Consider the following 13,083-nt stretch of genomic DNA (forward strand, 5'->3'; position numbering starts at 1 on the left):
GAGTTCTTAAAACCTTTGATCAATAAAGAACTAAGAAAGAGAGGTAGATAACACATGCGACCAAAAAATTTTGAGACAAGATCTCAAACTAAAAGCGAAAAGGAAAAAGGAGTCCAAACAATTACTTGTTCTAAACTAAAAAATTGATCGGTAGATGTTGGAGAACACACTCTAGTGATCTCCTAGTCACACCTTGATCGTCAAATAGATTGTTCAGAAGTTATATTTCTTAGAGAGAGTGTAGAAAAACTCAAGAAACAAGTTTGAGAGATATTTTGTATTTTAAGTAATAAAACGAATTTAAGAAGTTCAATTTCTATTATTAAATTATTTTAAAACTAAAATATTCAATCTCATTATTTTAAAACATATATCAACTCTATACACTATTTATTTTCTAAATTTATCTTTTAAATATATTTTTTAAAATTAAAATAATTATTTTTTCAGTTTTATCGTTTCTTTAGTTTAACCATTTTTTAATTTGACATTTTTTTTAAATTTAGTCATTTTTTAATTTTAAAATTACTTATAAAATAAATAAAAACTATTTACAATAAAATTATTTATATTTAATTTCATAATTTTCTATATATATGTATAGATGATTTTTATTTTTTTTATATTTATTTTTTATTTTTACCTTATAAATAAATAAAAGTATTTTAAGATTGAAATAATTATTGTATTAATTTTACCATATAAGTATATAAGTGACAGGGTCTTTAACTTTAACATCGTTTTTTAAATTTAATTTTTTTAATTATAAAACTATATACAAGTAAACAAAAGCTTTATATAATAAAATTATAAAAATTATTTAATTTAATTTTATAATAAATATTGATAATAATTTATGATATATTGTTACAATAAATATAATAAAATATTATTATTTAATTTTATAAAATGAAATATTTATATTAAATTTTTAATTATATTTTCATAAATTTATTTTAGTTTTTCAAAAACTAGTTATGAAGAAGGTTGGTTCGGAACAGGCTCACATTATCCTATGCTCACGAGTGCAGACTCACACTAGTTGGTTCTAGAAGGGTCCATTATCATCAGATAAAACCCCTATCTCTATTTAGGGTTTTATTATCTTCATTTCAGCTTTTAACGCCCCTTCTCTTCCTTCCAAACCTCTCTTCTTCGCCTCTACTAAGGTAGATAATTCCACTCTCTTCTCGCAATATTATTCTTTGCTCGCAAAACTCAAAAATTGTTTGCCTTTTCCTTGATGAATTTGGTTTGTGCAGTGTAAGTAAGTTCCACTCAATGGCCAGCACTCAGCTCACAGCAATAGCGTCATCAGTCTCTACGACGTCGTTGGAAAGGCTTCGACCTTCGACATTTCAGATGGGCCGTGTGAGGATTGGCAATCTTCCCCAGAGGTCCTTCAGGGGGTTGGTCGTTAAAGCTGCCACTGTTGTTGCCCCTAAGGTGTGTGTATGTATATATATTCTTTTAACTCTTACTTTTGTATATGAAAAAGATGAATTATTTATAGGTTGTTTTTTTTATGTGCTGAATTCTTAGCGGTGAAGCGAGAGTATACTTAATATAGATGAATTAGAGATTATTAATGTATGTTTGGATAGGTTTATCTATCCATTTCCAGAAAGGAGAAAATAATGTTAGCTAGAAATACAAGGAACTCTTCTGAAAGTTAAGATTAGTTTATTCATAAAGTAATATGTATTATTAAGAGGAACTAGTATGAAACAAACTTATTTGATTTCTATATTTATTTATTCTTCTATAATACTTGTATAATTAATTAATTTTAGTAATCTTCTTTAATTAGAGAATATTAACTCAAAATGAAAATTCCTCCTTTTTTGTTTGTTCCACGTTGTTGAACAATGCTGTACCAAATATTTAGTATTTTCTCTTGGCTTTTATTTTATTTTGGATTGTCTTGTAATTTAGTTATGGAACGAAATGTTATATAATTGATGATTGATGATTTTGAAGTACAGGGCATATTTCAACAATTTTGGTTTATTGAATGAAAAGTTTGTGCTTTGATAATCCAATAGCTTCATGTAACTGTTGGTTTGTTGTGCAGTACACCGCAATTAAGCCTCTGGGTGACAGAGTACTGATAAAAGTTAAGGAAGCAGAAGAGAAAACTGACGGTGGGATTTTGCTTCCCTCAACCGCTCAAACTAAGCCTCAAGGGGGTGAGGTGGTTGCTGTTGGTGAAGGAAAGACAGTTGGGAAGTCAAAAGTAGATGTTAGTGTGAAGGTAATGTTGCTGCTATGTTAGAGTCTTTTAACCTTTAGTGGTCTGTGTTTAATTTTCTGGGAAAGTAGTGAGGTTGGCTCTCAGTGATGCGTGTTGTCTTTATACAGACTGGTGCGCAAGTTGTGTATTCGAAATATGCTGGTACCGAGGTAGAATTCAATGGTACAAAGCATCTTATTGTGAAGGATGATGACATTGTCGGTATCCTTGAAACTGATGACATCAAGGAACTTAAACCCTTGAATGATAGAGTCCTCATAAAGGTATTTCCTTTCCTTTGCTTATTCCAGTGTTTGGATCTTTAGGTGGAAGTGATACTAGATCATTTGGCGACCATGTTCTTAATCCTATAATATAGTTCTCTTGATATTTTTAGGTTCTGCTCAGATGTTAAGTTTTGTTAATCTTCTTATACGTAATAGAGCAGCATCTAAAGGGGCACTGTGGTCCCTTGGGAGGTATCTATGTTTTGCATTTTTTTCATACATCTGTATTGATATATCCAAACCTTTAAACAAAAGGTTATGAAACATCTAATATTGCCAACATGTTTCTAAATTGGGGTAGGGTTTCGTTGTGATATTTGACACTGGCAAACAAGATTGATTCTGCTGCAATTACTGTTGTTATGCGGATATTGTGAATAGCCATAACGGTAATGGATCGCATATGAAAACCATGATAGCCAAATGAAACATTGAAGTATGTCTAAGATAGAAATGTAGGAATTATCGTTTCTTGAACCAGAAATAGTAGTTGTCTTCTTTATGAATGATGCTCAAGAAGGGACAGATTAATTTAAGTTCCACTTGCAGGCAATAGGTAGTGATTTATGTTGGTAATGCCTATGTTGTAGAATTGTCTTTTTAATTTGGATTTTCAGAATAGCTGTTATATTGGTTAGTATTAGCATATCTAAATATGTGGCCTGCATGCAACCTCCTGAAATCAAATGTATATCAATCATATTTAAGGAGTTGAATTGCTGCATGAAATGCATATCAAATGTATGTACCCTCTGATTGATTAAATATTGAATGCAGGTTGCTGAAGCCGAGGAAAAAACTGCTGGTGGTTTATTACTTACCGAGGCAACCAAGGAGAAGCCTTCTATTGGAACAGTATGCATTCTTATAATATCCTATCAGTCTTCTTCTATCTGAAAAGATATTCTAGTTATATCACTGTTTAATAGGATTATGCTTATTACTTGATCAAGGATCTTAATAGCGAATAATGTTTTCCCAATACTTGGTATGTTACAGGTGATAGCAGTTGGTCCAGGGCAATTGGACGAGGAAGGCAACAGAAAACCGTTGTCCGTGACACCGGGGAACACAGTATTGTACTCCAAATATGCTGGAAATGACTTCAAGGGAAAAGATGGTGACTATATTACCTTGAGGGTCTCAGATGTCATGGCTGTCCTCTCCTAGGAACAATATGTCTGGTTTTTGTAACTTCAATTTTTCGTGTCCATCTTGAGGAAAGTGGATTTTTTTTAATTGTAATGACGATTGAAAAATATAGTTTATTGCTAGACAATATGCCTTGGATTTTGAATCGTCTTCTGCAATATCTTGGAACATTTTGTTAATTGATGTGAAGATAAAGGAATAGGGATTTATGAGTTAATTAAAATGGACTAATTTGTAGGTTACTTGTCAGCATCTTTGTTTTATGGGACATTGACATTGAACGTATTTAACATTGATATTATGATAGTTGATATTTTAATTTAATGGATTGTAAAATAAACGCATCTATTTTAAATTGATGAAATCTCAATTTGAACCGTTTTAGTTTTACTAGTATGTTCTCACAATAATTGAGTCAGTAATGTGTTATAACTGTTCTCTCAAATCATATTAGATCAGAAGTGAAATAGAGTGTTAAAGAAAAAGATAAAAAGAGATAAGGTACAAATAAAAGAAAAAAAAAGAAAAATGTTTTACGAAAATACATGAAGAAATGCTCCAGAGAAACATAACACACTTGCTAAAATAAAATAGTGTCATGGCAACTGCAAATGAAATTAAAAGGTTGCGACAAATCTTCACTAAGCTCCAATTATTAGAGAATACCCAGCATTAAGCTTATTTACAAAATCAATTCTCCCTTTATATTGTATCAAATTCAATCCACCATTAATAAACTAAACACCTATAAATTGTGAGAGCAAGTGCTCTTAAACAAGTCTAACCTATAACACATCCATCTTGAGAGAAAATGTTAAGTTATGAGTGATTATTGAAGATATAATCTTATTATGCAGTAAATAGAGATTTTGTAATGTTGAAAATATGATTTGATAATTGAAAATATACGATATATTTAGCATATATGTAGAAATTTTATTCGACTTTATTACCATATTTATCAAGTACACATAAGATTATAAACAAATCATTGTGCCTATGACAATTCCTGGAAATTTAAAGCACATTATACCCAGAAGTCCAAATAAGTGAATAAATGATGACTTTCTTTTTTTATCATAACCAAACTTCATAATTCCCATCTTGAAAACAACGTCGGCACTTGTACAAAAGCTAGCATTGACAATTTGGCATGTATTGTTTACTCTCCCTATCATCACTTGGTTACCTAATTTCTTCATCTAACTTTAAGGATCACCAGATTTACGGAACTGTAAGTAAAACACTTTTATAGAAGAACAATACAATCATATATATTATACACCAGCTGACCTATATGGCTGTACCTCGAGAAAAAGGATAAAAATCCTAAGCTTGCGCTAGCAGCCAAAAGAAAAGCAGTTCAAAAGATAGAATCTGCATCTTTCTGGAAAAGGAATCTGGTCTTGGTACATCCAGGTATCTAAACTTCTCTCTCACCATTCAAAACATTGCATTGACATTGAACCGGATGCCTCTATGTATCAACCTGCTCTACACTACCCATCAACTGCATCCCGTGCAATGAATTTATCTCCTTTCCACTGGTGATATATAGAAACACCAACAAGAAATTTTATGGGTTATGTTAGTCTTCTTCCATCTCTCAAAATATACAAGTTGATGACTGCTCCAAAATGTCAATACTAGACATCCTTATCGGTTAAACGAGGCTGCAGAGTTATCATCATACTGTCCCCTCCATGCATTGCCATTATCTGTTCCACTACAAGCTTGATTGGGAACTGGAACATGTCCTAAATCTCCATCTAAGCTCATTTGCTGTACCTCAGCAGATGACAATATCTTTATGCTCTGGACACAGCTTACAAATTCTCTGCAAGGAATTGCAAGTTTTAGACTAAGAAAAAAAAATCTGAATGGATGAAACATTAGGGACTATGAACAACTAGGAATTGATGACTACTTACTCCCAAGGGTCATCACCAACAAGAAGAATGTCGTTTTCATGATCTACGTAGACTAGTTTCCACTCTGTCCTTTGAGGATCTTCTAGCTGCCCTTCAATTCCAAACATCCTAGCCAAATCATGCCGGAGTTCATCATACCCCTTGTAACGGGTAACATCGATACATCTTCCAACAGAGCCACATTTTTGAACCTTCAAAATATGTGAAACAGTATCAAGCATTTGAATATTATCCAAATAATGTATTTAAACACAAGTAATCCAGGCTAAAGCATTTGAGTGGGTAGGAAACTGAGAGCGTTGACTTAGGTTAACGAGTTGAACTAAGAATATTAGACAATATCAATAAAAATATATAGGAAATGTACTGGTCATAAACAATTCACATGAGCCAGTAAAATATAGATAACAAAATGATGTTTGACTTGTACTATTTAAAAATTGCATGACATCCCTATTTCTGTTTCATTAAACATTAAGACACCGTATGTGTTAAGCAAATATAATAGGTGTATAGATTTTTGAACAAGTAAATGACAAACCTTAGTATATGTTCTCATTCTTTGAGTCTGACTAGCCCACAAGCCGTTATTCAAAACCCCAGGGTCATTGATGGCAATGTCACTGGAGCATCCAGGCTTAAAAGGCATGTCTGGCACCCCAAATGGCTGTGAACTAATGGCAGCAGTGGAAAGCTCAGTTTCAATGTCTCTTGGAGCACCACCATAATTGGACAGCAAGTTTTGAAGATCTTTTTGAGAATCATACCCTCTTGAGAGCAAAGTATCAGGTGTTAATCCATCAAGATTAGAGGTAAATGGAAGATTATTTCTTGGGTGCGATTGGACATCACCATCCATGCAGAAACTGGGAAGTGGGAAGTTCTGGTGGATATTATTAGGATCGATAGAGTAAGATGTTCCAGAAGAAGCTTCCATCTGATCAGCAATTGTCCCTTTGCACTTCAGCTGGTCAGGTCCTCTTACACAGGGTAATTCGTGTTTGATCTGCATCTCAGACTTTCTATGAAGCTCCTGTATCAAATGATTAGTGGGTTCAACTACCGAAGGTCCTCCTAATGTGGTTGGTAACTGTTGATTTCTTTTAATCAGATTTGAAGGAGATATCTGGCAGTTATTAGTAGACGGTGAAGTTGAGCATGATGGGGCATCTCCATCTGTAAGTGTTGAAGGAGCTCTAGTATTAGTTAATGATTTCTGTGTATTTTGGGATTGGTTCATAGGAAACTGCTGTGTTTGCATCAAAGCCGAAGAAGAGTAGTTGTTGCCATTGAAAAGCTTCTCCATTGAGAAAGCATTGTTGCCAAGCTGTTGAGGCTGGTGACACTGTGATAGAGGCAGCTGCGGTAATTGCTGGTTTTGTTGATGAGTATTTTGTTGCTGTAGAAGATGAGACTGCAAAAGGGGGCTAGAAGTGGAAAGGAGTTGTTGCTGTTTCTGTTGTTGCTGTTGTTGTTGCTGTTGTTGTTGCTGCAATTTCTGTAGCAACTGCAACTGTGGTTGTTGCTCTGAGCTGTTTTGCTGTGACATTTGTGTCATTTGTGGTTGCTGTGGCGTCCTCTGTGACATGCTTTGTTGCAATAACTGCAATGGAGATGATTGCAACTGTGTCTGTTGCTGCTGCCTCTGTAAGAGACTAGCTTGCTGGTCAATTTGTTGAAACTGAGAATCTTGCGGTAAGGATGTCATCAGCAATGCATTCTTATTGGGTGATTGAAAACTTTGTTGGGGTGGGATATTTCCTGAGAGTAATTGCTGTTGCTGAAGCTGGGAGTATGTCACTGGTTGCTGCACACACTGATTTTGAATCTGGTTAGAAGAAACTGCCTCATTATTCATGATGGTCTGTTGACATGACTGTTGTTGCTGTGGCTGTTGTGGTCTCTGTTGAGGCATTTGGGGCTGTTGTTGCTGTGGTTGTGACAGGTTTTGCAGTACAGGCAGCTGTTGTTGCCTCTGTTGCTGCTGTTGGAGCGGGTTTAAGGTTGTTGGCATCAATGACTGCACCTTCTGCTGTTGTTGATGCTGCGGAGGCCACGACGTTTGGGGTTGTTGCAATTGGTTGACTTGGTTTGGTAAATTAGGTTTGTTAAATTGTAGATTTGGTGCAGAGAGGACAGGAGCTTGAAAGTTCAATAATTTGGATGGATCATCAGTGGGAATGTTACCATGCAGTGCATTGGATGAAAGCATGGATGGGGGCATAAATCCAGATTGGGCAGCGGAGAACTGATTATTTTGCTGCATGCTCATCCATTGCACCAAACTCAAACCTGGGAAGATTGAACTTGAAGCATCCTTCATTCCAAGGTCATCTCCAAGCCAGGGCATAGCTCTCTTGAAAGCATTTTCTATATCAGAATCATCATCTGCAAAATCAAATAAGCAAGCAAATATCATCAGTTACAATCAATCTATAGACGACTGCCAGTGATAAGAAAAGAAGAGGAAAAAAGCATAAAGATTTTCTGAATGTTACTCTTCAATAAAGCTATTAGATGTGAGATTATACTTTCTTCATAGAAGCAACTCGATTTCATTTAATAATGAGTAGATGACCGATTAAGAACATTAGATTCTAAGAATAGTAAAATGGAACTAACAGCTAGTGACATGAATTATTATTAACTTCTATCACATATTTACATTCAAATTCATCATTTTTATCATAATATGCCAGAATTGATTTTTCACACATGAATTTTGTATTGAAGTGAAAATATATATTAGAGTTTGTCAGAGCAAAAAAACAAACGAAGACACTTTTTGACAGGCGACAAACTTGATAATCAATGGAAGCAATGAGAAATTTCTGAATAAAATTTAAAATTGTTGTGGTGAGTACTCTTGCTACCTGGCATTCCTGGTTGCTTGGGAAACTTCGGCCTAAAGAATGGAGGAGGACAAATGTAGAAAGGAGTCACTACTGGTTCAATATCCCAAAGTGAAACTCTGCTTGGGCGCTCACCAGCTGTTGATTCATCCCATCCAACCTATCAAAATTCAAAACATGACTCCCTCTCTCAAGAAGCTACAGTAGGTTCAGTATTTTACATTAAAGAGTTATGCACATGCTCATGTACATGTAGATTATAGGACATTAAATGCATGTTTTAGATCAATTTGATTTACCTTTTCCTATTTCAGCTATACAAATAATGCATCTCTTATGATGATACCTGAAGATTGCGCCACTGAGAATGCTTCCATCTGACAGGATCCAAGTCACTGATCCCAGTGATTGTACCCATATGTCTGCGTACCCCTGACTCCTCGGTCTCAAACATCATTCTGAATCTCATTCCAAGGGAAGCTTGATTGAAGAGAGCTTTATTATACTTGGCCAATGGAATTACAAATTCAGAGGGGCTGGCCCTGTAAAATTGACAGATGTCTATAAGAGGCTGTCACAAATATTCAATGGATGCATTCCATGTAATAAAATAATATTAAATATATGCCAAATATATATAGCACCTTGGATTATAGAAAATAGTAAATGGACTGTTATTTGAAGCAGCATGAGCTGCGGCAGCAAGAATCCCAATGTGCATGCTGTCACTGGATATTACTGATGAAGATAGTGCTGGCTGCTGTCTGTTAGCTCTTTTTATACCTAAAAGAAGTTGTTGTTTTTCATCCCTGAATATAACCAAAATTAATTGACTCAGCAATAGGGTGAATGTTATTCCAAAAGTTTCAAATAAAATTTTTTATGTCTAACCTGATAAAAAGAACTGAATCTCCAGCAAACAGCCTTTTTGTGCTAACAAAGACACTCCAACCCGTAGTCAATAGATGCCTCTTTGGTTGTCCTGTAACCGATGTTCTAGAAATTTTAGCATCCAACCATGTAAATCATCAAATCATGCTTAAGTTTTATGATCATAATCTGGTCAAACTTATTATACAATCCCAATGTTGATAATCCTGGAATTTTTCTGGGATAAGTTTAGTTTAAGCTAAATGATGTTGCATCTTTGTGTTTTAGAGAACAATGAATCCTGTTGGGGAATCAATGAGGCATACAAAAAAGAGAAAAAATTATATACTATAACGAAGGATGAAGACAATGAAGGATGGTAAGAGTTGCTATACCTCGATAGATATGTCTAAATGTCCAAGTACTGTCATGCAAATCTTTGGCAACAATCTCCTGAGCTGGAGGTTGCATTGAAAAATCCTATCAAACACACTTCTAATCAGCATGAAAAGATCACATAAAATCTCCAACTCATGGTAAATTAAAATATTAAATACACACCAGAAGTGGGAATATTTTCTCTGCAGCTCTTCGAGGCACAGAAAATCCACCATGAGTGCTTGTGTCACTAGCTGTAAGAGTTTTGCAAAAGAACTCAGTAGGTTGTTGGTTTTGTTTGAGACCCATGTCAGATGCCAATATTGCTTCCTTGTCATACTGTACAACAGTTACATCAAACACAGTCTTGTATGAGTTCCATATCATTGGTCATGGAACAGTGGAAAATAGATTTCAGATACACATCAATAAATTAGCTGATTGCACAGCTGACCTACTTTAGTAACAGGTTGAAGAGTCATCTGCGCATAGACCTCATCAGTTTCAGGATCAGCCTGATCCAAAACAGAAAGAATTATCAATATATGTATTATGCAAGATTCACGAAAGAAAAAAAATCATAAAGGGCCATCATATCAAATTCTTGAGAAATTGTAATGATGTTGCTTCAAGCCATCAACCCAGGTTGGTCTATAACTAATATATGGATGAGGTGGCAAATGATATCCACCATCTTAAGCAAATGAAGAAAAAGAAACAGAGTTTGCAAAGTCTTCAACTCCAAGATTTGGTAGAGGACAATTGACATAATTTATAAAAAAACATGTCATGCAGAATGTCACTTTTCCTTCAAGATGAACATTAGTTTATCCGAAATCCCTGGTGACTAACCATGATCCAAAAATGTGAAAGAAAGTGAATTATTAGTACATGCCCCTTCAAGGAAGATAAATTTCAGTGGAGATTGAATGCATCTAGTCTTTAAATTTCAAATTTTTAAGATGTGTTATAAACTTGTCTCTATTGAAATACTGCCATGTAAATTGCAACAACAGGAAAGTGCACCTACGTGAAGAGCAACATTGTGAAGCATGCAAATCAACTTGGATGGAAGGTTAGGGTAACTGGGAACGAAGTCAGCCTCCTTTTGCATGGATGCTGCAACCTAAAAGTCACAAGTAGTCAAAAGAAGCTTCATCGGTAATCACAATGAAGAATATCATGGTCTTAGAATTATGGCATAAGAAACATACTTGCTCACTGTGTCCTTGAGGAAAGTAAACCACAAGACTTCCAACAGGAGGTAAGGAAACCAATGGTCCAGCACATGCATGCCATAACTCTGAATTGATGGTCTTCCTTTCCCCTGTAGCAAGCACGGATATCTTTATCACAATTATTCCGTACATACGAAAACTCAACAAAAGAAATGAAGATTTCCCACAATTTTAAAATTCAGTTACAAAGGATTAACATCAAGCACATTCAGATTTGGCGCTTACAACCATGAAAGTTTATCTTTAGGTCAAAAGAGTAAAAGGTGAGAAAAAAATGAGGGGTGAAATGCAAGTAAAGATAGATTAATATGCCAAGGTATCACTTTTGTTCAGGCCGCAGGTAAAAGGAAGCATCTCATGGAGAATAGGGCTAACAAAGCAACACCAGAAAATTAACCAAAAGATCAACTTTAAACTCAGATGAATAATGTCAACTTCCCTTCAGTACGATATACTCATATTTATTATTCGATCTACGATGGTATTATGTTGATTCAACAATATAAATCACCATTTTTCTTGAAAGCAATCATCCTCGGAATCCCTAAGCAATGTTAGTGTTTGATGAAACAGGACAACACTACCACATAGAGGGGGGAGACAGAAAACATACTTACTGAGGCTGCAAGTAATGGTTGAGAAAAAGTACCTTCGCTGGAATTAGGCAAGTAGCCATTTGGAGGAGCCTTCATTAGCACCTGTTAAAGCGATGACCCCAAACAAGTTCAACACTCTTCTTCCTAAAACAAGATTTAACCTTGTTCGCCAAGTCTTCCACAATAGCAACAATTCTAACTCCAACTCATAGTCCAAAAAAAGCAGCAACACTTCCCCAGAAGCAAACAAGAAGATGCAGAACACCCTCCGGCACCTACCACAAAGTTCCCTAATAACATCGAGCAGAATCAACAAAAAGCTCACCCCTTTTTCCCAGAAATGCTTCTAATAGTTGCCTCCAACTCCACAAGTTTCGAATTCAAAAACTAGCAGAACCTCAGCACAAAGCCTCCCCTTTCTGCAATTCCCTCCGCCAACATCCAAGGACTCAATGGAATTCTGCTACAGCCAGAACCAACACTTCAAAACCCAAAACCAAGAACCTTGCAGCTGAAACCAAATGAAGCTGAGGGTGTCCAAGAAGCCAAAACCTGTAAAGCACAACACAGAATAACAACCATTTCAACAGTGACACCAAGCAATCAAACGAAGAAAAACAAAGCAAACAAAAAGGCCTTCAGAAACTGATCCCCACATAAAAACAAGCCAAAATGAATCACCTTCTAGGCACCAGACTAATCAGCAGCATCAACAACCCAGAGAATGAACCAAAATAGAGAGGGAGGAAATGGGAACTACAGTTCGTGTGGATTAAGGTAACAAGGTGATGTCTGAAGAACCAAAGTGGAGAAAACTGACTTGTCGCCGGGAAATCAGAGGGGCTGAACAAAAGGAAGACAGCTTTTCTTTTGGTGCTTTATGCGAACAGGCCGACATGAAATATAGACTAAAGCAATCAATCACAGACAGGCATGGTTAAAAGAACTCATTAAAGAAGTAGGGTATTATTAATAAAATATATATATAAATTAATAAAATCAAACCAGATTAGCCTTGCTTAATTACACGACATGATCGTGTTTTAGACAATATTCCTTCACATGGTTAAAATTTGGGTCCCAAACCCACCTTACATTCCACTGAAATTTCTTGCATTTGGTTGTTTTTCTTATGCAATAACCACACATCAACACTGCACACTTTTTCTAATACTACTAATTCAACGTCTTAAATTCAAACCTTAATGTTACATCATTGTACAAAGGAAAAAAAAAGTGATTGAATAGAGTCTTAGATTCAAATCTTATTGTCACATCACTGTAAATTGGAAAAAATTAAGTACTTGAATATAGTATTTTAAGAGTTGAAAATTTATCCTATTCACTGCTGATTTTAAATAGTTCCTATACAAATTAATAAACTTATCATGTTATAAAATATTGTACTTAGAATCATAATATCAAATGTATTTTGACTAGTTTCATGTATTAACATCACAAGTTATGTTAAATGAAGTCAATACTCTCTTCAAAATCTTGCAAAGATCATTTATTATGCATATGATAGAATTACGTTCAAGTTCTT

The 13,083-nt window shown here is 35.0% G+C and overlaps 2 protein-coding genes across 2 annotated transcripts; one reads left to right on the forward strand and one right to left on the reverse strand.

Moving 5' to 3' along the window:
* Positions 1-1,008: 1,008 nt before the first annotated feature.
* On the forward strand, positions 1,009-3,817 carry LOC124834253 (20 kDa chaperonin, chloroplastic-like). Its single transcript, XM_047308907.2, has 6 exons — positions 1,009-1,169; positions 1,263-1,446; positions 2,075-2,254; positions 2,362-2,517; positions 3,298-3,375; positions 3,520-3,817. The coding sequence occupies exons 2-6, from the start codon at positions 1,282-1,284 to the stop codon at positions 3,688-3,690; spliced, it is 750 nt and encodes a 249-aa protein (XP_047164863.1). The 5' UTR covers positions 1,009-1,169; positions 1,263-1,281; the 3' UTR covers positions 3,691-3,817.
* Positions 3,818-4,712: 895 nt separating this feature from the next.
* On the reverse strand, positions 4,713-12,472 carry LOC124834252 (auxin response factor 19-like). The gene is made up of 14 exons (XM_047308906.2): positions 12,219-12,472; positions 11,591-12,089; positions 10,918-11,030; positions 10,734-10,829; positions 10,162-10,218; positions 9,887-10,042; positions 9,721-9,805; positions 9,347-9,437; positions 9,100-9,264; positions 8,802-8,997; positions 8,477-8,615; positions 6,145-7,991; positions 5,604-5,794; positions 4,713-5,509 (listed from the first exon to the last, which is right to left on the reverse strand). The coding sequence occupies exons 2-14, from the start codon at positions 11,631-11,633 to the stop codon at positions 5,329-5,331; spliced, it is 3,360 nt and encodes a 1,119-aa protein (XP_047164862.2). The 5' UTR covers positions 11,634-12,089; positions 12,219-12,472; the 3' UTR covers positions 4,713-5,328.
* Positions 12,473-13,083: the final 611 nt, after the last annotated feature.

This window comes from Vigna umbellata, chromosome 2, assembly GCF_029865625.1.
Source record: "Vigna umbellata cultivar VRB3 chromosome 2, Vumbellata_1.0, whole genome shotgun sequence".
NCBI lineage: Eukaryota > Viridiplantae > Streptophyta > Magnoliopsida > Fabales > Fabaceae > Vigna > Vigna umbellata.

Coding starts and splice junctions, on each gene's coding strand:
- LOC124834253 (XM_047308907.2), top strand. CDS start 1,282: ATGGCCAGCACTCAGCTCACAGCAATAGCGTCATCAGTCTCTACGACG. Junction 2,518..3,297: donor ATGATAGAGTCCTCATAAAG/GTATTTCCTTTC, acceptor TATTGAATGCAG/GTTGCTGAAGCCGAGGAAAA. Junction 3,376..3,519: donor AGAAGCCTTCTATTGGAACA/GTATGCATTCTT, acceptor GGTATGTTACAG/GTGATAGCAGTTGGTCCAGG.
- LOC124834252 (XM_047308906.2), bottom strand. CDS start 11,633: ATGAAGGCTCCTCCAAATGGCTACTTGCCTAATTCCAGCGAAG. Junction 9,438..9,720: donor ATTTAGACATATCTATCGAG/GTATAGCAACTC, acceptor CATCGGTTACAG/GACAACCAAAGAGGCATCTA. Junction 8,616..8,801: donor CTCAGTGGCGCAATCTTCAG/GTATCATCATAA, acceptor GAATTTTGATAG/GTTGGATGGGATGAATCAAC.